This window comes from Trichosurus vulpecula, chromosome 4 (assembly GCF_011100635.1).
Source record: "Trichosurus vulpecula isolate mTriVul1 chromosome 4, mTriVul1.pri, whole genome shotgun sequence".
NCBI lineage: Eukaryota > Metazoa > Chordata > Mammalia > Diprotodontia > Phalangeridae > Trichosurus > Trichosurus vulpecula.
Genome location: NC_050576.1, coordinates 200,453,812 through 200,480,323, shown reverse-complemented (window position 1 = coordinate 200,480,323; position 26,512 = coordinate 200,453,812). Strand labels below are relative to the sequence as shown.

The window sequence follows — 26,512 nt, the reverse complement described above, 5'->3', positions numbered from 1 at the left end:
TTCACTTTCCAGTTCTTTGACAGCACAAAAAGAGCTGCTATAAATATTTTTGCACATGTAGGTCTTTTCCTGTTTTTTGTGATTTCTTTTGTATATAGACCTAGTAGTGGTATTGCTTCCACCATCTTTCAAAGTCATTGACAGAGGATCAACAATCACAACCACTGGTTCTTTCAGGACCATGCTGTGAAGTTCATTTAAGGCTGTGGACTTGAACCTATGAAAGGCTCTCTCTCCACCAAAGGTCTTCTCTTGCTATCTAAGATTATAGAATCATAGGACCACAGCTTTTAAGTTGAAAGCAAAGTTAAAGAGCATCTAGTAAAACTACCTAATTTTACAGAGGAGGAAACTGAGGTGCAGAGAAGTTAAGTGCCTTGTCCAAGATCACATAGGTAGTAAATGGAAAAGCTAGGATTCAAAAGCCAGTCTTCTGACTCTTAATCCAGCGTCCTTTCCACTGTACCTTACTTAACTGAATCACAGAATGATATGATTTGGAACTTGGAAGAGCTGTAAGCAGCAAAGTCTCCTATAAGTTCCATGTACAAAGTATATACCAGATATAGGACAGCTATTTATTTCCTCAGAAGAAATACTTAATAAATACTTAAAATATAAAACAATAGCCTATGACCTATTATAGTCTTCCAAAAGTCCCACTTTGTGGGACTGCTGAACAGATATAGTACTTTCACGCATCTGTAAAATGAGGGGGCTGAACTTAATGGTCTCTAAGGTCCCTTCCAGCTCGAAAGTCGTTATTCTATGACCTCTGACCTCTTCTGTCTGCACAACTTACAAGTCCAGATCTCTTGGCCAGCCAGAGCATGGCTTGGCTTTCTTAAGCCTTTCAACTGCAGTATCCTCCTGGCTATTATTCTGAGCAGAGGTATATCTTCTTCTCTGAGAAGCTATATAGATGCAGGAAGAAACTATAGGATATTATCATTAACCCACGACTTCTGAGTCCAGGGCCAGTGTTTTTTGTTTTTTCCATTATACTGCATTTTTTTTCTTAATGCAGAGGAGTTTTCTTTAAGTTTTTCTTAAAACTTTAGTTATTGTTATGGGTTATAGTATATTGATCACAGAATTCACTTAATTGCCATGCTCTTCTGTCATGGTCAGTTCTTTCACTGAATGCTTTCTGAGATCTTTCCTTGGCTTCCTAGAGCCAAGAGAACCTTGAAGCCTATGTAAGGAGTCCCAGTAGAGATGACTCATTGGGTATGTGGATTCTTATTCAAGTATGGGTTAGAATAGATGGACAATGATGTCCTTTCTGACTTTGAAATTCTCTTATACCACTCAGGCACCCTCCAGATGATCTCAGGACCACAGATTTCAAACTACAAGAGACCATTGAGGTAACCTAGTCTAGCTGCTCCGTCATTTTTTCAGAAAAGGAAACTGAGTCACAAAGTGGTTGAGTGACTTGCCCCAAGCTCATACAACTAGTAAATCAGTCAAGGTTAAAACTCATAACTTCTGACTCCAAATCCAACATTCTTTCTATTACATGATAGTGCCTCAATGGCTCTCCTCATGGAAGAGAAGGGCTTTGTAGAGCTATTCTGAAATACCCACCCAAGGTTCTGACCCCACTTTCTTGCTTTGATTGTCACAGCTCTTCTTGATTGATAGGTAATAGCTAGCTAACATTTATATAGTGCTTGCTGTGTAAGGTACTATGCTAAGTGATTTACAACTGTTACCTCATTTGAGCCTTACCATAGTGCTAGAAGATAAGTGCTAATATTATCCCCACTTTACAAATTAGGAAACTGAGGTAAACAGAGGTTAAGTGATTTGCTCAGGGTCATACAGCTAGTTAAGTGTCTGAAGCTGAATTTGAACTCAGGTCCTCCTGACTCCAGGCCCAGGACTCTATCAACTAGTGCCACCTAGCTACCTCATAGGTAGGAATCAAAGGTAAGTCGTAGAAAGACATCAAAGGTTATGATCATTCTGGGACAGTCTCAATCTCAATAAAAAGAAAATGTAGAAGATTTTGCAAAAGTCTTGGCCCTGAATTTTTTATTTTGAAAATAGGGTCACTATAACCCAAATTGTTCCCCCATAGTGGGAATCTCCACCCACTCCCCATGACCCCTCTGTAATAATTTAACCTTTGGGTGGCATTTCAAATAGATTTGGAAATCCTTCTCCTCTCTCTATTCCCCAGCTTGAGCAGAGGTGGATGAGTCTTAAGAAGGAGAAACAACCCAGCAGAAATAGTGAGGATTCCTAAATCCGTTAAACTAGGGCAACCCTCCCATTACTGACACTGGAACAGAAGCCCAGGTGACTGGGCATATTCTGCCATCTTGTGGTCTTAGCAGTTTTGACACCCTCTCAATGCACTCCAGAGATTCATTCTCACCATTTCTTTCTGTGATACAACACTAGGTGTCTAGATTTTCAGGGAGTTAATCTAGTCAAAAATCTGGTTTTGAAGAAGAGGGCTTTGTTACCTCTTCAGCTTATTGGGTCCTTGAAAGATATATGTTTAAGATAATGAAGAGAAACTAGAAAAGACTAGAACAAGAAATAGCAAGGGGTGGAAAGGTAAAGGGAGAGAGAAAGGATGAAGAAAAGAAGTAGGATTTCAGAAGAGAGAACCCTCCTCTAATTTTCCATATTCTTTTCTATCTCTCCTATTCAGCATTTCTTACACTCTTCCTTGCTGCAGAGTCTTGGTCTCCTGTATGATGTGAAGGGAGTATTTTGTGAGAAAATGAGATTTTCCCATCTAAATTGTTAAGCAGGAAGTATTTATTGTTCAATTATTAAACAAGATAATCAAAAACTCTTTTATTATATGCAACAATTTTGGGTCATGAAAATTGGCTTGAGTATATTTGGCTCCAGCCTACCTTTCCAGATTGAATTTTCCTTCATGGACTCTACTTTCCTGCCAGATTTAGTCATCTTGTAGGTCCCGTGTTTCAACAGATCATCTCCCACTTCTGGGTCTCTGCATATGCTGTCTCTCTGGCCTAGAATACACTTCCCTTCTCTTTCCTCACTTTTATCTCTTAGTAGCCTTAGTTCAAGGCTCAGCTACCTCCTACTGGAAGCCCTAGAAAGCTTTCTGGCTTTTAGCAATCTCCTCCTTAAATTATCTGGCATTTACTTATCTGTTTATATGTTCTATATTCCAGCAGAATGTAAATTCCCTGAGGGCAGGGATTGTTTTCCTTTTTTGACTATGTGTTCCCATTGCCTTGCTTACAGTTGGCATTTAAATGCTTTCCTAGTTGAATTGAATCAAATTGTTCTCTTATGTCCAAAACCCCTTTTATCTTAAGGGTTTTCTATACCCTTAAGCCTCCCAAACCAGAATTTATGGGTTCTACAAGGATATTTCCAGTATAAAAATGTTATATGGCTAAATTTGTTTGCAAAACAGTGTCTTATTTCATATGATTGCTATTTGTGTATTATCTTTTCATGTCTATAAAACTGTAATCCCCTTGGGCTAGGAGACTTGGTTCATTCATTTTCCCATTCTCCTAGCACCAACTATGCATGGTGCCTCAAACATAACAGGCTGCTCAGTAATTGTTGGACTAAAAGATGGCTAAGCTGGGAAGCAGAAAGCTGCAAAGAATTGGCTTTGCAAATATGTTGGCACCACCACTACTAGGGCAGGGGTGAAGGGTGGGGGAGGGGGATGAGGGGCCTAGCCAAACTAATTTTTCTGGAATCCCTCTATAATCAATGAATGAAATATAGGTGGTAGACTCACCAGGCCCCAGAAGTGTGTGTCTGTGTGTGCGCGCGCACGCGTGCGTGTGCATGCACGTGCACATGTGTTTACCTAATGCAAATATTTGCCCTGGGACACTTTTGATTTTCCAGAAAGTATCATTACTGCCTTTGGGGGGGGGGGGAGGTAGAAGGGTAGAAGGAATTTACAAATTCATTGAAATTCTCTGTGCCTCAAATCCTTCATCTATATCCATTAAATGGTGGTTCCTGGGCCGAACTAGTGGGCAAGGAAGCAGTGAAGAGTCTTACTCCCCACCTGCTGAATTTTTTTTAAGTTCACAATATCAAAATTTTCCACCCAATCTACATAATGGTAGCTGTTGTATACCAACTCTGAAGCCATTCTTCCTCCTCTGCTTACCAGTCATATTCACTGGCCCTCAGGAAAATTAAAAAAAAAAAAGCAGATGCCTGCCACAATGCCAGCCAAGCCAGTCACTGCTTCTGACTCATTTATTCCAGTAAAAGCATTTATCCTCTCTACCCTGAAAATCTCACTAATACTTTCTCTGTGTCTCTCTCTGTCTCTCTCTTTCTCTGCCTGACTCTGTCTCTATCTCGGTCTATCTCTCTCCTAGTTCTGAGTCCCTGGGTTCCAGAGAACCTACTCAGTCAAAATACCCCAGTTTTAAATTTCTCTTTCCTTCTGGATAAAACATTAGCCATATAAGCCGTGTTGTGGGGGAAAAATAGACCAAAAACAAAAAAAAATAAAATAAATAAATAAAGAAAGTCTTTTTTTTTGTTGTTTTCTAAAGTATGCTTTGATCTGTATTCAGACTGCATTAGTTCATTCTCTGGAGGTAGATAGCATATTTCATCATAAGTCCTTTGGAATTTTCTTGGATCATTGTATCGCTGAAAATAACTAAGTCATTTATCATTGTACATTATACATGATCATTGTACAATGTTGCTATTGCTGCATACAGTGTTCTCCTGGTTCTGCTCACTTCACTCTGCATCAGTCATGTAAGTCTTTCCAGGTTTTTCAGAAAGCATCCTGCTCATCTTATAGCACAATAATATTCCATCATAATAATATACCACAACTTGTTCAGCTATTCCCCAATTGATGGGAATTTCTAATTCTTTGCCACCACAAAAAGAGCTGCTAAAAATATTTTTGTTCACATAAGTCCTTTTCCTTTTTCTTTGATCTCTTTAGGACACAGACCTAATAGTAGTATTGCTGGATCAAAGGGTATGCACAATTTTATAACCATTTGGGTGTAGTTCCAAATTGTTCTCCAGAATGGTTGGATCAGTTTACAACTCCACCAACATTGTGTCAGTGTCCCAATTTTTCTACTCCCTCTCCAACATTTGTCAATTAGTCAATCTGAAATGTGTGAGGTAGTACCTCAGAGTTGTTTTAATTTGCATTTCTCTAGTTAATAGTGATTTAGAAGAAAAAATGATTTGTTTTATTTTCTTCTATCTGATCATAACTTTCTATCATTTATTCTATCTCTCCCTATCCTTCCCCCTTCTTAAATCCATTCTTTGTCCTCAGTATCATAGAATTTGAGATTTGAAAGGGATCCCGTCAGCCATCTGGTTCAACTTACGCATGAAGGACTTGCCTCCATAACATACTAAATGAGTGGTCATCCAGTCTCTCCTTAAAGACCTCCGAGGAAAGGGACTCCAAAGGCAACCTATTACACTTTTGAATAGTTCTAATTCTTACGATGTTCTTCTGGACATCAAGCCTCAATTGGCTTCTTTTTGACTTCTACCTCTTGCTCTTGGTTCTACCCGCTGGGTCCAAACAGAACAAGGGAAAATCTAATCCCTCCTCAACATCACAGCCCTTTAAATAACTCAAACACAATTATCATTCTCTGCCTTTTATTTTATTTTGTGGGGGAGGCAATCGGGGTTAAGTGACTTGCCCAGGGTCACACAGCAAGTAAGTATCTGAGGTCAGATTTGAACTCAGGTCCTCCTGACTCCAGGGCCAGTGCTCCATCCACTGTGCCACCTTGCTGCCCCTTATCATCTCTCTTTTCTCCCAACTAAATGTACCCAGCTCCTTCAACCTATTTTTATATGTCATCGACTCAGAGTCCTTCAGAAATCCAATGATTTCTCGTCACATTTCTTGCCAAATCCAAAGATCTTTTCTCAGTCCTCATTTTCCTTGACCTCTCTTCAACCTTTGACACTGTTGATCACTCTCTCCTCCTTGATTCTCTCTTCCCCAGGTTTTTGAGACAGCACTTTCTTCTGATTCTCCTCCTACTGATCAGACCACTCCTTCTCTGTCTCCTTTTCTGGATCCTCCTCCAGCTCATGACTTCTAATGGTAGGTGTCCCTTGGGTTCTTTCCTGGGGCTTCTCCTCTTCTCCCTCTATACTAGTTCACTTAGTGATCCCATTAGCTCACAGGGATTTAATTACCATCTCTATGCTGATGGTTCTCAAATCTACTGTTCTTGCCTCACACTATCTGCTGACCTCCAATCTCATTATCTCCAACAGCCTTTCAGACATCTCAAACTGAATGTCCAAGAAACATCATAAACTCAATATGTCCAAACTCATTAATCTTTCCCACTAAACTTTTCCCTATTTCCTATGATCCCTGTTACTGTAGAAGGCAACACCATCCTTCCAGTCTCTTAGTCTCACAACCTAGGAGTTATCCTGGATTCCTCCCTCTCACAACCCCCCACCTTCCACCCCCATCTTCAATCTGTTGCCAAGGCCTCTCAGTTTCACCTTTGCAGTATCTCTCGGATTCTCTCCTCTGACACTGCCACTATTCTAGTGGAGGCCATCATCACCTCACACCTGGACTATTGCAATAGCCTGTTGGTGGGTCTGCCTGTCTTAAGTCTCTCTCCACTCCAAGTCATCTTCCATTCAGCCACTACAGTGATTTTCCTAAGGCACAAGTCTAATCATGTCTCCCTGCCCCCCTCCCCCTTCAAATTCTAGTATTTCCCTATTGCCTCTAGGATCAAATGCAAAATGCTCATTCTGGCATTCAAAGATCTTTATAACCTAGCCCCCTCCTACCTTTCCAGTCTTCTTACATCTTACTCCCAGACACATTCTTTTTCTTTTTTTTTAACCATTCATTTTATTTTTTTTTTTAATAAGTTTATTTATTTTTAGTTTTCAACATTCACTTCCATAAGTTTTAAATTTCCTCCACCTCCCTGTTCCCCCCCTCCCCAAGACAGCATGCAATCTGATATAGGCTCTACATATACATTCCTATTAAACATATTTTCACATTAGTCATGTTGTATAGAAGAATTAGAAGGAATGAGGGTAAGCATGAGAAAGAAAAACATAAAACTAAACAAAAAAAGAAAATAGTCTGCTTCGATCTGCATCCAGATTCCATATTTTTTTTTCTGGATATGGATGGAATTTTCCATCATGAGTCTTTTGGAATTGTTTTAGGATAGACACATACTTTTCAGTCTAGTGATACTAGCCTCCTGGCTGTTCCATGGATAATATACTTTTTCCCTGGCTGTCCCCCTGTAACAACAATGTGGCTACCAGCTGCTGTGGCTATGTAAGACCAATAACACCAGCACACAGAAAGGCTTCCAACACAGGTTCCTTGATCTGCTTTTCTAAGGAAAGCAATTTTAAGGGGTTAACAATCTCAGTTTAATTAAACATATATATATATATCATTCACTTAGTTCAGGGGGAAAAAATCGACCCTTTGAACTTCAGGGCAAATACAAACAAATTATAAGCATACATTATAAACAGAGCAAATAACACAAACCAGTCCATCCATAGCAATACATAGTTACTAGAGAAGCACCAACATCTGGGTTATCAAAGCCAGGGAGGCTGTTTCAACAGCTTGCCCAGAGTCATGTCACCCTTTCAATGAGTGTGCCCCCAAAAGTCAAACGCTAACCTTCCAGTACATATACCCTGTTCAGGACCCTGAGGGCTGGAGCCAATTTAGCATTTAGGGTGTGGGAAACCAGGATGTGGGAAAGTTCCTCAATCACCAGCACCAAGTCATATACAAATCAATGACTCCCTATTGCCTTAGTGCTGAGAAACACTCCTAGACAAAAAAGATCCCACTTTACCTGCCCCATTCAAACAAGGCCAGACTCATTAAAGGTACTTAATAGCCTTAGCATCCCAAAAGAGAAGAAAAGAAAAAAAATCCTTCCCTGATTACCATTACACTCCCATGCCTGGGATACTCACCCTCCTTGGCTCTGCCTACTGACCTCACTGGCTTCCTTTTAGTTCCAGCTAAAACTCCCATCTTTCACTGGCAGGCTTCCACAACCCCTCTTAATTCTAGTGCCTTCTCTTTTATTTCCTATTTATCCTATTTATAGCTTGCTTTGTATACATCTGTTTGCATATTGTCTCACCTCTTGGGTTGTAAGCTCCTGAGGGCAGGGATTGTCTTTTGCCTCTTTTTGTATTCCCAGTGCTTAGCATGATGCCTGGCACATAATAGGCACTCAGTAAATGTTTATTGATTGATTCATCTCCTCTGTATAGTCTTCAGTTTATCAATGTCTTTTTAAAACCATGGTGCTTAGAACTGGAAACAATGTCCAGATGAGATGTGACAGTGGCAGACTACAATGGAATTATCACCTCTCTATTCCTGGATGTTATTCCCCTTAACATGCAGTCCTAAGATTGAGTTAACTTTCTGTCGACTTTCACATTGATGGAATCCTAATAAAGCTGCCCTTATCCCCAATATTCTAACTTCCCTGTAGGCCCCACTAAATAGCAGGCCCATTGCACCTAGCTAGCCACTCACCACCCCCACCCCCCTCCCCCACACACATACACTCAATATCCTGACTTCTTCACCTATGCCTCACTGCTCACTAGAACAACAGGTGTGTCCATGAACTCATATTTCTCACAGAACAGCAGGCATGTCCATGTGATGGGATCCCAGCCACTGCCTCTAACTAGCCACTGCCCCCAGACCCATTCCTCATATTTCCCACAGAAATAGCAGGTGTGTCCATGTACTCAACCACAACCACATCCATCTAGTCTTAGATAGGACCACAATACTCAGCCAACCAGAAAGCAGCACCACCAGGATGCCCAAGCAGGATGTGGACCCCAAAACAATAGAAGACTTTCCCTAAGTAGGCACCTATGTGGTAATGATAAAGAACTGACCTAGAAGGAACTTATGACATAGAGAGGCTTATTATAATATCATTACCATACATATGTATCCTCCCCTACCACCACCACCCCCCCCATGGGTTTTTCTGTATGCATTCTGGGTAATTAAATGCGCAGCTCCACTGTAGCTGGGACCCCTCCCCTATTACCTAATCCCTTAACAAACCCCTCCTGCCTTTTTAATATTCATAACTTCCATTCTGTAATTACATCTTTACCCTATAAAAATCCATCTTGCTTTCTCTGAAGTTGCTGGTTCCTCTTGGAACTTAGCCCGCTTCATGAAAGGCATCAATCTCAATAAATGCCCATACCTGGATTAGAGGGAGGTCTGACGGGATTCTTTGAGACAGTTCCACCACAACACATCCTGAAACCACAACAACATCACATTGCTGACTCACGCTGAGGTCCGAAGTCCACTAAGACTCCCAGATCTTTTTCAGAACAATTGTTAGCGATCTGTGTCTTCCCCATCTTATATTTGTGGAGTTTTTCTTGTACCTCTCCAAATTTACAATTATCCCTGTTTAATTTCATCTCAGATTCAGCCTGTCAACATACCATTGGGTCCCTGATTCAGTCATCCAGTGCATTAGCTGTGCCTCTCAGCTCTGTTTCATCTTCTCTGATGATTACTTCTATTCTGACTTTACTTCCCTCTCTAGCCTTAACTCGATAGGAAGCCAGTTCAATTCTATACTGTTCTCTACTCTCAAATTCCTTGCCCCTTATTTTATCATAGGCAGTTAGGTGATACAAGAGGCCTGGAGTCAGAAAGACCTGAGTTCAAATCTGACCTCAGATTCTAAGTGGCTGTTTGACCCTGGGCAAGTCACTTAACCGCTATCTGCCTCAGTTTTCTCAACTGTAAAATGGGAATAATTATAGCACCTCCCTCTCAGAACTTTATTTGTAAAGTGTTTAGCACAGTGCCTGATGCTATGCAAATGTTGTCATTTGTTGTGGCTGCTGCTGCTGCTGCTGAGGCTCATCCTTCAGCAAACCTCAGTCCTGGATTACTGTCATCATCTGCCTCTTTCACTCCCACTCCCACTCTGCCGAACAAAGCTGGAAGGAGTCGCACAGGAATCTTATCCAACTTCAACTGGGCCCTAGCTATGGCAAGGCAACCAATTTTACTACACAAAAGCCCAACAGCTATCATGCATGTAACTTGAGACATCACATATGGTCAAATATGCACTCTGTTCCTCCAATGTACTCAACCCAATAAAAGTGCTCTATTCCTAGACGATAGAAGGAAATGATGCTAGTAGGAAACAAATTAGTTCAATGGACTAAGGTCTTCCATTCTTATGGGACCAAGTCCCATTACAGAGTTCTTATTTATGTCAGGTTGATGTAAAAAGCTAAAATTCTTGACTCCTCACTGGGAAAAAAAAAACCAAAAACCTATCATTACTCTAATAATGATAGCTAGTTAACTCAAGATCATGCATTCAATGTGCCGATTGAATACTGGGAGAATTCCAACTGGTTTGATCCAATTGGTTGAACATTGCTCTAAATAGCAAAAAGTTGTCCACTTCTAGGTGACAGAGTAGAATATTATAATGAGGAAGTAAGATACATACGTAGACTACAGATACACAGGGACACAGCTCCAAGTTCTACTGGAGAGCTCCTACAGATACTCGATTGGTACACCAGGTTAGGAGATGACAAACTAAAAAAGGGGAAAGTTGATGTGATTATTAGGGAGCTAGGTCACTAACTAGAAATCATATATTAACATATATTATGAAAAGACTGAATAGTTAGCTTCGGTTGTTTTTTGTTGTTCTTCAAAGCTAGACAATCTAAATCCAGCTATAGATATGAATATTAATATTAGGAAAGAACTTTTTAAAGTTGATTGGAGTTATACACTGACAGTGTATCTAGTCCATCTGGAGAGTTTTTATTGATTCAAAAGGCTAGAATATTGGCAACATACTTAGAAAAATGTAATATTACTTTGAAGAAGCTGGACAAAAATCTAGAAATCTTGTATATTGCTTCCATAAAAATGTCATCAAAATAACTCCAGTATGACTGATATTCTCCTTTATGGTGAAAAGGAATGTATGCGTGTGTGCACACTCCTCATCTTGAAGAAAACAGCTGAGTTGGCTGTGCCTTTTGCCTGACTCAGTTAAAGGAAGGAATTACTTTACAGGTGGGTTCAATTGGAGGTCAATAAATCCGGAGGCAAGGCTAAGAGATTAAAAACCTTAATTAGCATCAGCTGATGGGCAATTGTCAGGTAGATTGCAAAGCACCAACCAAAGGAATACACACACACAGACAAACACACACACACATACAATATATGTATATATAGTATGCATATATCTATATCTATCTATCTGTATATATCTATATCTATCTATCTGTATATATATATCTATCTATACAGATAGATAGATATAGGTAGATAGATAGATATGGAGAGAGAGAGAGAGAGGGTGAGTGAGACAGAGAAAGAGAGAGAGAGAGAGAGAGAGAGAGAGAGAGAGAGACAGAGAGGCAAAATGAGTCTATCAGGCAAGATTGCTCAACCACGGTTCTTATTTGAGTGGCCAAAGATCACGATTGTTCCAGTGGGATAAAACATTTCTCTGTGGTTAGTCTTATCAGAATATCCAGGTGGAGCAGGAAATCTCTAAGATAATGATTTGGAGAAGAATTTATTAACTTTGGCGTTAGAACACGTTAACCTTAGGATCTGCGAAGTGGCCAAAGATCAGGTTTGTTCCAGTGGGACAAAGCATTTTTCTGAGGTTAGTCTTATCAGAATATCTTGGTAGAGGAGGACATCTCTAAGGTACTGGAGACCGGCCTTCTTGAAGACAAAATCAGTAAGGCTCATCACTACAAAGATCTCTATTTATACAACCATATAGCTATTTCTTTGACCTCTAAGGTTACTTTTTATGGGGAGATATTTTTCCTAAACTCACAAACTAACTCCTCCACAGGATCCCATATACTTTGCAATCCACTCCCTGATTGAAAGTTGATCCAACCAAAAGCTAAAAGCAGGCAAAGATTTCTGGGAGAAACTTCCTAGGACTTTTAACTTTGCTATAACAAAAATAACAACAGTCTTACTATTTCCTTAGTAGAGAAGTCATCAAGCAACATCAGCTCCTGTTTTATTTCTATATTCTTTGTTAAAAGAATGTAGGAAAAAAGAATGTAAAAGAAGTGAATTTGGTCAGAAGTTTCCAGACTCAAGTCTTTTGGGAACAATAACGATAGAGAGTATTTAAATAGTGCTTTAAGATTTACAAAGCACTTCACAAATATTAATGTATTTGATCCTCACAACAACCCTGGGAGGTCAGTCTCCATTTTTCGAATAAGGAAACTGAGGCACAGTGGGTGATTTGCCCAGTAGACTGTTTTGAATTCCAGTCTTCTTTACTGCCACATTCAATGTTCTATATGTTGTGGTTTGGGGTGCTGGGGACCCCAAAATATAAGGGTTGGGGGGGTCTGCCTGGAAAGAATTCAACCACTCAAGCTTCAAAGTAGTTTATTGTGACATAGAAGTGGGAGAGATTCTAAGTGAATCTGCCCCTTAATGGGGGTAAGAATGGTACTAATATACAACAAAAGACTTTGAGAAGATCTAGATAGGATTAAGGAGTGGTAAATAGCCTGGGGTGGTCCAGGTGCAGACCATTAAAGGAGTTAAGTAGTCTGGGCTGAGTCTGCAGGGCCACAGTGAAAGGACTATAGAGTATCTGGGGATGGGCCAGATGCCTCAGGCAAGATGCCAGGGGCTGGGCCATGTGGGAAAGTCCAGGGCCTCTTAGGGGTCCAGGTCCACAGCATCACTAAAATAGGTTTAGTAAGAAGAGGAGACAGACTCTAATTTTAGAAAGTCATTTTAAGAAAATTGGATTTGTTTTTCCCATATGTGTAATAGAGTTACATACATTAGCAAAGGGGCAATTATTGGATATTTATTTTGGATTATTGTGTTTTTGTTATTAATGATTGATGATTGATTATTGGTTATCAATTTTGGGTATTCTTTTTAATTATGGTGACTACTGATTTTGCATTGCTATTGAATCATTAGCATTGCTTGCCTTAAAGCATTTTCCTCATGCTATCACACATTATAAGTGAATTATAATATTTCCATGCTTGAAAATTACATAACTAAGAATTAAACTGCAACTACACATAAGTAGTGTGATTCTCACCCTATTGCTCTCATATTAATTACAAGCACTGTGATCAGAAAAGCAAGGCCTAACACCACATGGCACCCTAAACCAAACAGATTTCTAATTAACGGATAAGACCATGCTACAGGCAGGTGTTAATGAAATGTATCATCTGATCAGAAGTTCTACTTCAACCAACTGGCACCACCAACAGGGCTCATCAGTGAGAAAAGTACCTTTCAGTAGTACTAGAGGAGTCCATCCCAGATCCTATTACCAACCACCATTGCCATCCACCATGAAAATACTAGACATGGACCCAAACATTATACTGCATAAGAACATCTTCATGAGGATGCCTGCCACCTCTTCCTCTTCCATCCTGTACATTTACTGCCCGCCCACTTCTGGAACAGCTCTACCTCCTGGCCTGCACCACTGTCTCTGTTACTACCAAGGAAAAAGAGCTGTAAGATGAACACACCAGTTTGCCTTCACACTGTTTGGATTCTTTGCCCCTCCACCAATGTGGCAACCAAAGACTTGTGCTGGACCTTGTTCCCCAGATCCCCTGACCTGGGCATACCATCCTGGGTTTCCCCTCTAAATTTCCCCAATCTAATTGCTATGTTCTTTGACCTTTAGTTTTTCTTATCCCATGGGTTTTCAATTGAATAACCAGCCATTCCAAGGCAAGTAATGGTAAGGTTAAAGAAAATGCTGATGGTAAGGGGTGCTCAAGACCCCAAAATACTGACAATCCGGGTCCTGCCAAAAGAATTCTACTGAAGCCTTCTCAGCCACAGAAAAACAAAGTTTATTAAGGATTCGACATATTGGGTTGTCTTAAGGAACCTCATCCTTTGTGATGCTTGTTTTCACAAGAGGGCCAGATTCAATCTGAGCTAGATTGAATCTGAGTGCCTTCATGGAAGCAAGATGGAGTTATACACAGAAAGATTGTGGGAGGAATTGAGGGGTGGTCAAGTAGTCTGGGGTGACTAGAGGAGGGGTTTAGGGAGGGTCTTAAGGAGGAGTCTGGAACTGGGGTGACTAGAGGTCAAGACTCCAGGAAACAAGAGAACGGGATTTTGATGGGATCAAGGGTGGGAAGCAGCTGGACAATAGAGGGCTAGGCTAGGTAGAGATTTGGGCTTAGAGATAAGGAAAGGCTTGTGGCCTCAGGTGAAGGCCAGATCTAGTGGGAAGATTCAAGGAGAGTTCAAGGGGCTTCCCAGAGACTGTACCCTCTTCATGTGGAGATTGAAGAAGGAGAAGAAAGAAACACAGACAACACACTCTTCCCATTTTCTTCTTCCCAAATGTTTAACATATTATGTGAACCACTGTTTTCAGAATAGCTTGTAAAACCTCAAAATTGAGAATTTTCTTCACTGGTTTGAAATAATTCCACTGAAGACTATGTTGGTGAACTATAAACACTGTTTTCTTCTTCTGTAGCAGCAAATTCTGTTTTGTTCTTTAAATATAATTCTACATTTTCTTTCTGTCTTCCTGTTTTGTTTCTTTCTAATCTAGTGCTAGGCCCAGAGTCAGGGAGACTCATTTTCCTGAATTCATATCTGGACTCAGACATTTATTGGCTGTATGACCCTGGCCAAGTCACCTGTTTTCCTCAGTTTCCTCATCTGTAAAATGAGCTGGAGAAGGAAATGACAAGCCACTCCGGTATCTTTGGCAGGAAAACCCCAAATGAGGTCATGAAGAATCAGACAGGACTGAAATAACAAAAATAATACTGTTTGCACTTTTTGGTTCTGCTTCCCTGAAGATCTGTGCTTTGAACTTTAACTTCCTTAGGTTCTTTACTAATAAAACTGATAACTATCTTTACTTGAATTGTAGTTTGTTCTAGTGAATTGCTAATGACTCTAAGATGAGAACCATAAACATGTGGTGAAACTGGTGCCTCCTTTCTTCAGACGTGTATATGGAAAAAAGTATACTGTCTGATTTTTGTTATAGTCCAGATACATTTTTACCTGTTTCATCAAGATCAGAAACTATGACTATCTAGAATATAAAGGCAGTATCTTTCTTCTCTATACTGGGAAGTCTGATCAGCCAGGCAGGGTGTCCTTGGGACAGCTACCAAATCCATAGCCAGGGCCTTGTTAATCCCCCTGGTAAGTGGCAGATCAGTTAAAATCCAATCCAATTCATGTGAACTCTTTTTTTCCCTTGATATTCAGAAACTCGTGGAATATATCCTTGTGTATTGTTATTCAGAAGTAGTTGCACCAGATCCTTCTCCGCTAGATTTAGTATATGTGCTTGCGCGCACACACACACAAGGTGCAATTCCACTTGTTTTTCTGGTTCATTCCTTTTCCAAGTATTTCTAATAATGAGGGCAAAAGATCCAACACTGCATTTTACTCTTCTGGTATATTGCTTTTGTCATCCATAAAGTCATAAACTAATTTGGATGTGAAATCATTAACAACTTGATATTCAGGATACTACGCAAAGTTTCTGCATTTTTCATTTAGAAGATGGGCTTGAAGAGCTTAGTATTTTTGTGAATAGTGCTCACACAGCCCTCATTTTGTTTTCTTTTAGGCTTGGCTGTACTTGGTTCCCAATCTATTCTGGGTTTTTTGTTGTTGTTGTTGTTGTTTATTTAGCATGTATTTGCTTTTGCAGACTAAATGTCTTCTTATCCATATCAAAAAGACTGCTGGACTTAGTTTGCAGAATAGTTTATTCAAGGCATATGGGACAGCTGAAGGTAAAATGCTTTGTTGTGGTGGCTGGTATCCGGCCTTAGACACTTACTAGTTGTGTGACCCTGGTCAAGTTACTTAACCCTGTGTGTCTCAGTTTCCTCGTCTGTAAAATGAGCTGGAGAAAAAAAATGGCAAAACCATTCCAGTATCTCTGCCAAGAAAATTCCCACTGGGGTCACAAAGACTTAGACACAACTGAAAACAATTGAACAACAATAAATTTTCTATTTTTACAAAGGGCTTTTTCCACCTCTCTTGTTGATGTGCTTGATTTCTTGATCATAAGCAATACTTTTTTCTTTTGTTTAATATAGTATTTCATATCATCAATATGAAGAATTTTCACTCCCCAGGATAAAGCATATGATAGTGTACTGTTTGGAAGGATGAATGTATTCATGTTCCACAATAACTTTATCAACTAATAATGTTTTTTGCTCATACATACTGGATCTGGAGTCTTGAATGAATTTTCATCATAGCTAGGAATGAGGTAGAGTATTTTCTCTCACATATATGTGTGTATATATATATATATATATATATATGTAGGTATATATATGCATATGTATGTATATATGCATATATATACACGCATATATATACATATACATACACATACACACATATATGCTGATTCTGGATTTTCAACAAGAGAAATACATCCAAATGTCTGAGAAAATTTTTCTTCCTGTTTATTTGAAATTAGATAATATATCTTTCCTTAGAAATTTTTCAGCACTCCTTTCTAGTTCCTTGCGGTCCTTTCCCAAATTTTTTCAGAGATCACAGTAGATGGCAAATCATAGCAACAATTCGGCTAGCAGCTGTTGAGGTATAAGACTTACCAAGATCAGCAACAAAAGCTGCCAGCACAGGTTCTTTCGATCTGCTTTACTAAGGAAAGTAACTTTAAGGGGTTAACAATCTCACATTAATCCAACATACAAACATCATTCATTTAGTTCAGGAGGAAAAGCCAGCAACCTGAACTTCAGAGCAAATACAAATAAATTACAAACATACATTATAAACAGACCAAATACAAACCAACATCTGGGTTAGCAAAGCTGGGGGTGGGGGGCAGTTACAACAGCTAGCCCAGAGTTCTGCGCCATTCTTCCAGTGAATGAGAGCCCTCCCCAAACAAAACATCTGGGTTTCTTCAAAGCTGGAGTGCTCTTAACAATGTCTGCCCAGAGTCTCCATACCAACATTCTTCCAGTGAGTGAGAGCCTCAGACAAAATGCTAACCACTGAGTTTTTTTGTTTTTTTTTTTTTTGTTAGTAAGAAGAAAAAATTTTATTACTCCAAATAGTTCAAGGCACATGGTATAAAGACGAGATAGTACAAAGAAAAATCTTTACCCATTATGATTTAATCTCTACAATACTTCGTTAGAGGATAGAGTTCAATGATTTACATTCAGAAGTTATATAACTAGGAGGCAACCAAGTATAATACAAAGAATTGGTCTGACGTCTCTGCACTGAAGGTCATACTAGGTCTCTTGCTTTAGGGGAAAGAAATGAACAATAAAGTTCTAGAAAACCAACAGAAAGACAACTGTCAGTGAAAACTGTAGATGTTAATGTGTCATGAAAGATAACTGATCCTGTGCAAAAGTTAAATGAGCATCCAGGATTTTTTTTTAAAGGCAATTTTTCTTATAAACAATAAAATATTTATGTTTTTACTATACACCTTTCAAATTGAAAGGGTGTCTACTGACAATGGCTGCTTTAATGTTATGAAGTGAATAAGTTTTAAGAAGCTCACAGTAGAAACATCCCAGCACTGACAAACTCCAGGGATCAAAAACATTATTTTAGTTAATGTAAAACAAGGACAAGTCATAATTACAGAGATAACTTCCTAGCTGTGGTTATCATGAGACAATCAAAACTTTCCAGACCAAAAGGCACTCACAGCTAGTGATGAAACAAACACCAAATCAAACCAGCAAACTGGGAAGCTGGTTCCTTAGAAACAATATTTATTTGTCCAGCAGGGCAGTGCAAGGACAAAATGAGACACTATGCAGAAACAGGAGATTTAACCAATTGCCATCCCAATCACTGCTGTCAGGCAAGTGGAAGGCAATGAAGTTTCAGTTTGGAGTTGCCATCTCCCTATGCAAAGCTGCCATATAATGATCTAGACATAGGATTATTTCCTGAGAACCACCTGCCATTCATTTTTATGAGGTGACCTTGACCAGCACACTTCTAAATTACTTTCTTACTGGACCACATGTGGGACTGATACTGATTATGCCCATTCCCTAGAGGGCAGATCAGTTTTCCTCGGTCCGTTCATTGTTGACCTCACCCTACCAAGAGGCATAACAGCATTTCCACTTCTAAACTAGGTTTAAATGTGAGAGGGAGTGTAAATGGAGTAAGGTTTCTTCGTTCCAAAGACATGGAGCCCACTTCCATTTGCTTGTTGCAATTAGTGAGCCAGTCCCCCAGTACTGGAATTTTTATTTTATATTTTATAGTATTATTTTCTCATAAAATAAAATTTTCTCATAAAATAAAAAAAAAACACATCATACACAGGAGAAAGACACAGAGCAGGGCAACATCTAAAAACGAAAAATAGGCTTGAATAGTATGTCACTGTCTGCTTGCATGACCGGTCTCACTGAGCATGCTCAGGGGTGAAAGCTTAGCACCAATTTTTTTTTGCTTTTTTAAAAATTCTTTAGAAATTAGCATATTTGAACAGTAATGAGTGTAGCTCTATGTATCAATATTGTACAGTTAGAGGTGGCTAGTTTGCCCAGAGCTGAAGCACCCCTCTACATCAGTCCATGGCACCTAAGAGTAACTACTATCACTCTAGTTTGTAACAAGACTGATTTATTCTCAACAGCAGGAAATTGTGAAACAATCCCTTCATCTTCCAAAGGTTTTTCGGTAACATTGCAAGGGAAAAGTGGTGATATATGAGAAATACCCAGCACAAAATTCAGTCTGGGGTGATATTGCACAGAAATCCTGACGTAACTCCCACCTTTCCCTTATACAACATGTATCCTCAAGAGCGGCAGAGCATCATGTTCTGTAAACATTTCCAAGAAACTAGAAGGACAGCAATGCCAAGAACAGCATGCATGTAGTTTCTTAGATTTCCCCCTTTACATATTAGAATAAAACTCACAGGAACTTTTGACTTGACCGTCAGCCAGTTTCAAAAAGCCACACCATTATCACACTTAAACTTTAAAAAATATATTCAGATACTGTATCCCCTGGGTCAGTCATGCACTTCATCTCAAAGTCCTCTAACCACTATTGCCAGTAATCAGTGTATAATCATAAGAATCTTTCATCCAACTGGCCTCCTCTTCCTCAGTCATTTTTTGATGCCTTATTCCAATGTTTCTTCCAAGTTCACGGGTTATATGTAGGAGCACTGCACAGTGACATCACTGAACGGGCCGTGAAGAGTAGATAGAAGGAGAAGGAAGGAGGAACCTTACCAGCAGATGTTTGGAAATCAGCAAAAATGAGAAAAGGGAAGTACGAGCACACATGAAAGTCTGAATGGTCTGGAATAAAATGATCTCTTCTTCATTTTGCCCTGGTGGGGTGGCAACTCCCAAGATGTTAGGCAAGACTGGTGACTTGCCAGTTAAAACTACTCTGCTTTGCTCTGAAGACCTACAATAAAGAATAGTGAGTCTTCCCTCTAAAAGATCCGTACACCCAACTGCCCTGCTTAAAGGTCCCCTAGGAAGCTTGCCTGAAGTTAAAACTGCCTCAAGACACTGGATTGGTTTGTCTTACTCTGTCCTCATAAAATCCCTGACCGAACTGTGTATTTAAACATCAACATAGCTTTCAAGACCCTAAATCCAGCTCTAGGCACTGAAAACAATGTATGGGTGAGGTAGACTAGTGGTAAAGAAGAGCTTTCATGGTGAGACATGAGCATCTCCATGTTCACATACAGCCTCAGCGATGTATTCTGCCCTTCTTCAGGCATCTCCTATCTGTTCAGGAGCAGGCTATATCATATAAAGCACTCTTTAATACCAGTAAACTCAATGCAAGAAGAGTGCCAGAAAATCCAGCTGACAGTGGGATGAGAGATAAAACATTCAGGGTTTATTTAGCAATGGTGAGATCTGCAATGTGCCATCCAAAGGGCTTTTGGCTATTTGAATGGTCTCTGTACAGGAGCCTGAAAGGACTCATGGTGCCCAACAATTTAACCCTAACATGATGTCAGCCTGTGATGCCTGGGAGCTGCGATCAACTCTTGGTACACACCAAACCGGAAGTTTAAAAAAAGGAATTTAGGGGGAATTCTGAGAAGATGGCAGAGTAGGTCAGAAAATTCCAAGCTCTCAAGATTTTCCCCCATAAAAGAGTTAAAATAGCACCTTAGGGCCAACAAAGTGTGGGTAGAGACAAAGGAGAACAGGGGCACAACCAGGATCTTCCTGGGACAGTTTGAGAAGATCTGAAGAAAAATCCCAGTACCAGGTTTGGTCCCTGCAAGTAGTAAACACTTCCAGGTGTGGTTCCCTTTTAACAACAGGTGGCAAGCTGCTTAAACAACTAGTGGCAAGTCCTGGGGTTAGTTGGTCTGAGAGGCTGCCTCCACCCCAGCCACTAGAACTTTTCACCCTGGATAGTGAGGGGAGTTGTGCGTTTGAGCCCAGGAACATTGAGGGAACCTCTGCTGATGAGGAATGCCAGACCCAGCTGTGCTGTGAAGAGTGGTGGGGGTAAGAAGGAACCAGCATACCCCCCAGTGAGTGCAGAAGCAGTGTGGCAGAAAGCCCCCAGCTGTGGGCACTTATAGGAGGTTGGAGGTTTGACTTTGGTGTCAGGCCAGAGGGGAGAACTGAAGATCTGGGGCAAAAGGCACCATTTCCTAGACCCCAGGGGTAGAGGTGATTACAAAAATCAAGTTATTACCACAAAAAAAAAATGCACAGGCAAAGGTGCTTCAACAATCCGGCTAGCAGCTTCTGTTGGGGTGCAAGATCCACCCACAGCCAGCACCTGGAAAGCTGCCAACAGCACAGGTTCTTTTGATCTGCTTAACTAGGGAAAGCAAGGTGAAGGGGTTGACAAGCTTACTTTAATTCAGCATATAAATATCATTCACTTAGTTCAGGGGAAAAAACCAGCACCCTGAACTTCAGAGCAAATTACAAAGTACAACCGTCAACAGACAGACGCAATACAGATTCATAGTTACCAACATCTAGGTTCAGCCCAGGAACTCAGAACAAGGGCTGGCCCAGAGTCCCGAGCACCACCATTGCTGCAACAAAGAGCTCCAAAGAACAGACAGCCAACCCCTGGTTTTACATCTTTTTCAGCGCCAGGGTTGAGTCACACATGTGACTCACCCACGTGACCTAGAATCATCACAAAGAGACGGACTTAAACCCACGTGGTCTAAAAGCCTCTGCTCTCCCGTGTAAACTAGGCCCTCCCTGGAGTTAGCCCCACCTTGGGCCCCACCTTAGTTGCCAATCCACACCCACTAAGGTTTGACACCTAATAGGGGTTTGGGCCTGGGGATTAGCACCTAGTAAGGCTCAATGAATTACTCAAAAGCCAAACTGTTCAAGGGCACTTGTTGAACTAAGTGCTAAGGAGCGCATTTTTGGTTACCAACCCCCAAAGAGCAACGTCAAATGGTCACTTGCCCAAAAAGAATTTATAGAAGATCTTAAAAAAGACTTTAAAAATCAAATGACAGAGATGGAGGAAAAACTAAAAAAATAAAAATAAAAATCCAAGAAAAACAAGGTTATGAAAAGAAAGTCAACAAATTAGAAAAGGAGATCCAGAATCTCAAGGAGGAAAGCGACACCTTGAAAATTAGAATTAGGCAAAGTGAAGCCAGTGAAATTATAAGAGATCAAGAAATAATTAAACAAAACATGAATAATGAAAAAATAGAAGAGAAAGTGAAACATAAGAAAAACACCAGATTTGGAGAATAGATCAAGAAGAGAAAATATAAAAATAATCAGGCTAACTGAAAGTTATGATCAAAAAAAGAATCTTGATACAATAATACAAGAAATAATTACAGAAAATTGTTCTGAACCATTAGAACAAGGCAGGGAAGTAGAAATAGAAAAAATCCATCCAACACCACTTAAAAGACATCCTATGAGGAAAACTCATAGGAATATCATAGTCAAATTCCAAAACCCCCAGCTCAAGGATAAAATATTAAAAGCATCAAGATTAAAACAATTTAAATATGGGGGTGCCACAATTAGAATTACACAAGACCTAGCAGCAGAGACATTAAAGAACCACAGGTCTTGGAATACAATATATCGAAGAGCAAAAGACCTGGGGCTTCGGCTGACAATATCATATCCTACAAATTTCAGTATTATCTTGAATGAAAAAAATGGATATGCGACAAACCCTCAAACTTTCAAGACTTTATTTAAAAAAATCCCCAACTTAATACAAGATTCAACATACAAGAACCAAGACAAACATAAGGTACATTCCAAAGACTGGCTATAAAGGATTCTTAAGGACAGACTGTTTACCTCTTATATAACAGAAAATGTAAAATGTATGTCTGAGATTCTTATTAATAATTGTTGAACTTAGAGAGGAGGATAAACCTGACTATGATATGAATTTAAAAAGTGAAACCATGTAGAAACAGCTAAAAAAGAGTAACTATTTTATACAAAAGAGGTACAAGAGGAAGAAAGGATTTAGATGGGGGAGGAGGGCTGGTAGTTCTGGTAACCTACTTTCATCGGGAATGGGTTCAAGAGAGAACTACATATATATACATATATATATATATATATATAATTAGAAGAGTATAAGTCTTCTAAATTTAGAAGAAATAAAATTATAGGGGTATAGTGAGGGGGGAGAGAACAAGGGAGGGATTAATATAAGGGAGGGATTTTTAGAGGGGAGAATGAGGGAATAGGTAAAGGGAGTTTAGATTAATGGGAATGGGAGGATAGGGGAGGGATCCTTAGAGGGGGGTAGGCAAGTAATAGGAGGGCAATGTAGAGGGTAGAAGTAGAGGAGGCAGGAGGGATAGGAAACAAAAGATACAAACATAAAAACAAAGATCAGGAGTAAATTATGTTTGGGAAAGTATATGTCTATATATACATGTATATTATGTATAAGTATATGCATATATCTGTATGTCTATGTATATATCAAGAAACATAACTAAATTATATTGTAGCCTTCTGGGGGATGGGGGGAGGGGAAAAAGAACAAAGTTAAAAAGTGCACAGCAGAGAACAAAAGAAAACAGAAGAAGCAAAGAAAAGACAGACCATTCTCAACATAAGGTGTATTATTTATCATACAGGCTTTCTTGAAATGAAAATTTATTGTTACATATTTTGAATCTGCTCCCATGTTCTGCTGTGCACATGACATGCTTTTTTTTCTTTCTTACTTCATAATTAAGTTTCAATATTCAAGTTTATTATATGTTTTTGTTTCTTTTCTCTATTTTGTATTTGTGTTCTGGTAAAATAAAAGAAAAAAAAAAAGAAAGAAAAAAAAGGAATTTAAAATAACCTAAAAATGTTTCTTGTTGGACTCTGTTGTCCAGACTAGTAGGGGAAGGCACCTACTTGATCTGGGGTAGGTAAAGGAAAGTGGGAAGGAGAGAAGAAAGGAGGAGGTTGGGGGGAGGGGGGGCTTTCATAAATCAACAATTCCAGCTCCTAGTGTGTGGCTGACACACGGATAACAGCAATTTGAAGTGGCGCTTGCACGCCTAAGGATCTTCTGCACCTCACACGGTAATTCCTAGTTATGGAGGAGCCCTAATCCACCCGAACCCCATTTTGAAGAATGGCTGAGATAACACTTTTGGGCCCCTGAAGTTCTGTTTCACTCAGTGCAATCCCCGTCCCCCTACCCCATCAACTGGAAGGCAGACTCGCAAGGGAAGCTAGCATCATAGAACGGTGCAGTGATGGACATAACTGGACCAGGAACAGGCGGCGCCTGCTCCAATGTTGTCATAGCCACTGGCGGCCACAGGGGGATGGGACTGGTCATGCTTGTAGAGGGGCGGGGCACGAAGAGTGCCATTCTGGAAACAAGGTTGACTAGAAGCAATATACTCCGCGTAACTGACTGTCACTTTCTCGCTGCGGTACCTGGTAAGTTTAATTGTTTTTCTAAATTCATTCGTAATTGGAGCGTTAAAGCCTCCTTTCCTGAGCAAGGAGTCTATCGTCTGGATCTGATCCCAGCCTTGTTCCCTAGCGACCTCAGGTAAATATGTGGCTGCCCTTTCAATGCCTTTTTCATTGATGAATTCAATTTGAATCCCATGTACACCTACATCCCAGTCCAGGTAATCATTGGCATCCTCAAAGTCAGTAAGGAGGGAGACAGAGCAGAAAAGTTCAGGCAGCTCCTCGCGAGTCATGGGGGGAAATCGGGAGTCCATAAGTGCACTGGTTAATGTGAATTCCCTGAGTCCTGAATGAAGACTCATGGCTGAGAAGGTTCCAATGCAGCCACGAAGCTGTTTGTCTCTCCCCCTCTCCCATGTCACAAAGAGTGGGTAGGGGTCATTGGTGAATCTAGGAAGTTGTGGCTGGGAGAAACCATAGAGGTGACAATAGAGGACATCAAAGCAGTAGCAGCACATTTCCGCTGTCACCACCAGATTCTTGGTGGCATTGGCAGTTCCATTGGGCCGGGAGAGTGGACTCAGAGCTCCCGAAGTGGGATTCATTCGAGTAAATGGGGAATTTCCAGGCCTCAGAGTTAAGTCAGACACATTCTCCCTTCCGTTGGTCCCATCTACATGCTGGTGGTTCCGAAGAGGATCTGAACTAGAGCCAGGTACAGTTGTTGACTGGTGTCTGTGACTGTGTGTTCCGCTTCCTGATAATTTGGGCTCTAGTGGAGGAACACAGCATCTTCTTCCCATCCTGATTCAGTGCTTGAGGTCTGAAATGCTGCAGAACCTGAAATCAGAAAATGTATATGGCCTGAAGGGCAGCTACAGCAGAGGAGGGGAGCTATTTTGTATCTGCAATGAATTTTCCTTTTTCCAATTTGATTCCTGCTTTTTGTACCTTTTCTCCCCGGTCACTGGAGCAGTCTGGACTTCTAGGGCTGTGCCTCCTCTTCCTCGGTCTTCATGGAACTATGCACCTGGGCAGGGGCTCCCCAGAGAAGCGGACCCTCCAGTCAAAGTGAAGAGCATCTGGCCTGGCCAGGCCCAACCTCTGAGTTTTTATACTCTGTTCAGGGGCCAAAGGATTCATACTTAATCAGCAAAAGGGTGTGAACCTGGGGCTTTACATCTAGTTAGCAAAAGGGTGTGGGCCTGGGGCTTTACACCTAGTAAGACTTAATCAAAGATACTTAATTAATTTAGCATTCTAAAACAGTAAAATAAGTCCCACCTTAATTGCCAATACACAAATTAGGATAAAAGACTTTCCCCCCAGAGTGACTTATATTTAGATTTTTCTGATTTATTATCTTTTTCACAGTGTTCAAAGAAGATTTATTTATCTCTCTATTTTTTTTTTTTTGGATACCATCTGCCTGGTGATGGATGGCCTTTGCTGAAGTTCCTCATGGTGCCAATTTTCATGGCAGCCCATGCTGTGGTCCACATGCTAGGAATACCTCCTGTGGTCTGCAGTTCCTTCAACAGAGCCAAGGCTGGGACTGGTTACACATAGATTTAATGGTGGAAATCTAGTTAGAAAAATTTAATATTCTTATCTGATGTCATGAAGCTAAATAGAAATCATACCAATAAGTCAGCACATATTAGAAAAGAAAAGAAAACAAAACCCTACAGGTATGCACTATAGTTTTTTATTTTGTTTTGTTTTGTTGCTATGGCTATAAATACCTAATGAGATCTATTTCTAATTAATTGAACAGCTTATTATTAATAGGAGATAAGATACAGAAGAAGAATATAGTTTCCATTGACATTACCCAGTACGTAATTAGAGAGTTCCTACCAATGCCTGATTAACTTATATAGCCAGAATGTGGGAAACCCAGTATTACTATTAGAAATTTATAAACTATTATTATTAGAAATTTATAAACTAGAAATCATACACATAACCTAAATAGAATACATGCTCAACATTATGATGAGTGGGCTCTAATTTGTTTCCTATTGTTCTAAACAAGGAAATAGATCTACTTTTGACTAATGGAATAAAATAACACTAACGGTGACAACTGTCATGCTTATAGAGTGCTTTAAAGTTTCTAAGTGCTTTACAAATATTAGATCATTTGAGCCTCATCACAACCGTGGGAGGTAGGAATAGGCAAGAAGATACATAAGTGGATTAGAGTTGTACTCTGACATAGTACCAAGTCCCATTAAAGAGTTCCTATTGATGTTCGATTGATATAAGTGGCAAGAATGCTGGGAACCCAGTTTGAGAAACCAGGGATTGCCATTACAATTCAGGTGTTGTTGCTGAGTTGTTTCAGTCCTATCTGACTCTTTGTGACTGAATTTGGGGTTTTCTTGGCAAAGATACTGGAGTGGCTTGCCATTTGTTTCTGCAGCTCATTTTATAGATGGAGAAACTGAGGCAGATAGAAGTTAAGTGACTTCCCAGGATCACACAGCTA

The 26,512-nt window shown here is 40.1% G+C and overlaps 1 protein-coding gene and 1 pseudogene across 1 annotated transcript; both read right to left on the bottom strand.

Moving 5' to 3' along the window:
* Nucleotides 1–14,382: 14,382 nt before the first annotated feature.
* Nucleotides 14,383–16,998, bottom strand: LOC118846996 (annotated as a pseudogene).
* Nucleotides 16,999–23,831: 6,833 nt separating this feature from the next.
* Nucleotides 23,832–24,623, bottom strand: LOC118846995 (AMMECR1-like protein). The gene is made up of 2 exons (XM_036755648.1): nucleotides 24,451–24,623; nucleotides 23,832–24,339 (listed from the first exon to the last, which is right to left on the bottom strand). Exons 1-2 carry the CDS (start codon nucleotides 24,621–24,623, stop codon nucleotides 23,832–23,834), a joined length of 681 nt encoding a protein of 226 aa, XP_036611543.1.
* Nucleotides 24,624–26,512: the final 1,889 nt, after the last annotated feature.